Here is a 2,989-nt window from a genome sequence, read left to right on the forward strand (position 1 = left end):
TAACACTTTCTGGAGGTGTTTATGGCTAGTCTGTCAGGTACAGCTGAAGCTATAAAGAAAGCTGGAGGAGTAGTGGAAAGGAGGTACAAATCTTGCTGTTGCTGGAACCTGACTGCTTTAAAGACTAGCTTGAAATGGATTTAACAGTGTATAGTACACCTGCAAATCCCCTTACTGAAGACTGCCTGCATGCTGTCTTGTACAGCATGTATTTGGCTTCCTGTGAGGGATTGCTTTGTCACCTGATAGAACAAATACACACCTGAGCACACCTCAGATCAAGTAGCAGAATAACCCACCTTGATTTCTCAAGGGGAAGATAAGAAGATGACAAATTTGGGAGATATCTAGGCATTTTCAGAAAGGATGCTAATGTAACTGAACTTGCCTTTTTAAAAAAGTTTAGAGGGTCTTGAGGGTGGGGAAGAGTGGCTGAACTGCAGCAGTGCTTGACTTCATTACTCTCTTCTAGAATGAATCTCTGGAGCGCCAAATGCGTGAAATGGAGGAGAATTTTGCTGTTGAAGCTGCTAACTACCAAGACACTATTGGCCGTCTGCAGGATGAGATTCAAAACATGAAGGAAGAAATGGCTCGTCATCTCCGTGAGTACCAGGACCTGCTGAATGTAAAGATGGCTCTTGATATTGAGATTGCCACCTACAGAAAACTGCTGGAGGGTGAAGAGAGCAGGTAAAAATCACATGCAGACACTTTTCTGAACAGCAATTACTAGAAGATGCTCTATACCCATGTCTGACTTTATCCGTTTATTTTTTTCCTTCAGGATTAACATGCCTATTCCAACCTTTGCTTCTTTGAACCTGAGAGGTAAGCTGTTTCTGCTACCTCAGTTTAGACAGCTGTTGTATCATTAGCAGAAGGGTCCTGGATAGTTCCTTTTACTCTAACTGTTTGAACTTGTATAAATGCAGTTACATGTGAATGTTTTTCTTAGATAAAAATACAATATTTGCAATTACTTAACCTTGGATGGGAGAAGCTACTTTGTTCCTGGGCACAGATATTTTTAAATATCAGTACATAGTGAGTGATTGGTTTAGATGGCTGCTTAAAGTGCTTTAAGGAGAATAGGGAGAGAATGGAGATTAGCTAGTTTACCAGTCAGAGCAGGAGACTTCTTCATATACTAAACTGGGATTCTGAAAGCAGACACTAAAATCTATTGCACATCATTTCTTTGGGGAGACACTTTATCTAGACTATTGGTAATAATACATTTTCTTCTGCAGAAACCAACATTGAGTCTCAGCCAATGGTTGACACTCACTCAAAGAGGACACTTCTCATTAAGACTGTTGAAACTAGAGATGGACAGGTTGGTGGTAACTTGATTTTATTTCTATCAGAGCTGGTTACTTTGAAATACTGTGTTTCTCTACTGGTCAGCACAGCTTTTATATGGTAGTGTAAGTACTGAGTAGAACAGCATCTGGCAGTCCAAGCTGCATGGCTGAACATAAAGATGTAGCAAACAGGCTTCTGTGGAAACGATCACATAATTCATCTGATAGTAAAACTTGAAGTGGTTACCTGTGTAGTGAGTATTTAATTTCATCTGAATTAGCAAATTCTTGAAAGATTTCTCACACCACCTGGGAAAAACATGTGGCAGTAAACAGAGGTACTTATTTGGGATGAAATGCTGTTTTCAGACTAAGTCAATAAAGCTTAAATGGTTTCTGCACACCATTTACCAACTCAAACTTCTAATTTGTAAGTGAAAGTTGATACCCATTTGTTCATATTTCTCTGGTTCTGGATGTTCCAGTTCTAATTAAAAACCCAACAGCCTTACTACTATAACTTAATGCAAGTGTCTGTTTTTCAACAGGTTATTAATGAAACTTCCCAGCATCATGATGACTTGGAGTAAAGCTGAAGTGAAGATGCATACTTACTAATGCAGGAGAAATTCTTACCAGCAAGATTTAAAAAGTCCACGTCTTAAAGGAAGAAACAGCTTTCAAGTGCCTTTCTGCAGTTTTTCCGTGAGCGCAAGATTATTATGCTAGGAAATAGGTCTTAGATCTTGCAAACTGACTCTCCCTGAAGGATTAGAGTTTACAATGGAGTCTAGTTTACAAATAGCAATATCTTGTGCTGCAATACTGTTTTTAAGTATTTGAATTCAGTAAAACTGCTTTTTCCAGCACAGTATGAGCAACCTGTCGCTACTTCAATAAATCTTTGGAAAATGGCTCTTGATGTGTTCTAATTTGTTAACTTCCTTAGTTTCTGGAAAGCCATATAACAATGTAATGCTGGAATTACTATACGGTTGAGATCTCCAGTGCTGGTTGTGTGGAATGCTGGTTTTTTAGTTTAATTAGATAAACTATCTTACTCATTTACTGCTTAGGTTTTTGAACCAACTAAAATGGACTATAACTGGCAGATGCATAATGTATTATGATATTTCTTATCACTTGAATAAAATATGATACTTCAAACTAATAAAAATTAATCTTGCTTCCATCTACTAGTTAACTCAGTTACTAAGAGCTAAAAAATGCCCCAAATAGCTTAAAACTTGGCTCTATAAGACACAGTAGTTAAGTAGCTCTCAAATAGTTCATGCAAGCCCTTATCAGAGACAGCACCTTTGCAAAATTAACAGCTGACTTCACACATTGACTTCATTTTCCAGGAAAGGCTGGTTCCCAAGGGCTTGTCTGTATTACAGAAGTGCAATGAAGGCTTGTGATGGAGTGGGGTTTAGGAGAGGTTTTTAAAGGGAGTGCAGAGAAAGAATAAGTTTCCCTAATGATTACTTGATTCCAGTGTTTAAATCCCTTTAAAAAAGGAGAGCCACCATGCTCGGTGTTCTTTACTGAACATCAGCCTAAGTGCAGCAGAATGGGGAAGACAGAGCTCCCCTTTATCCTCTCATAGTCTTCTGGGAGGCAGAAGTGAAAATTTGGAGTCTTCTGTGAACAGTTAAAGAAACAATCATAACCTCAGCATA

The 2,989-nt window shown here is 38.5% G+C and overlaps 1 protein-coding gene across 1 annotated transcript; it reads left to right on the forward strand.

Annotated features, from left to right (window-relative positions):
• Nucleotides 1-472: 472 nt before the first annotated feature.
• Nucleotides 473-2,478, forward strand: LOC104531687 (vimentin; the record flags this gene model as incomplete). The annotated part of the gene is made up of 4 exons (XM_010176662.1): nucleotides 473-693; nucleotides 788-831; nucleotides 1,254-1,339; nucleotides 1,856-2,478. Coding segments are annotated over 4 exons (393 nt in total), but the record flags the coding sequence as incomplete, so codon positions are not given.
• Between the last annotated feature and the right edge of the window lie 511 nt (nucleotides 2,479-2,989).

This window comes from Antrostomus carolinensis, unplaced genomic scaffold (assembly GCF_000700745.2).
Source record: "Antrostomus carolinensis isolate BGI_N321 unplaced genomic scaffold, ASM70074v2 C13713161, whole genome shotgun sequence".
NCBI lineage: Eukaryota > Metazoa > Chordata > Aves > Caprimulgiformes > Caprimulgidae > Antrostomus > Antrostomus carolinensis.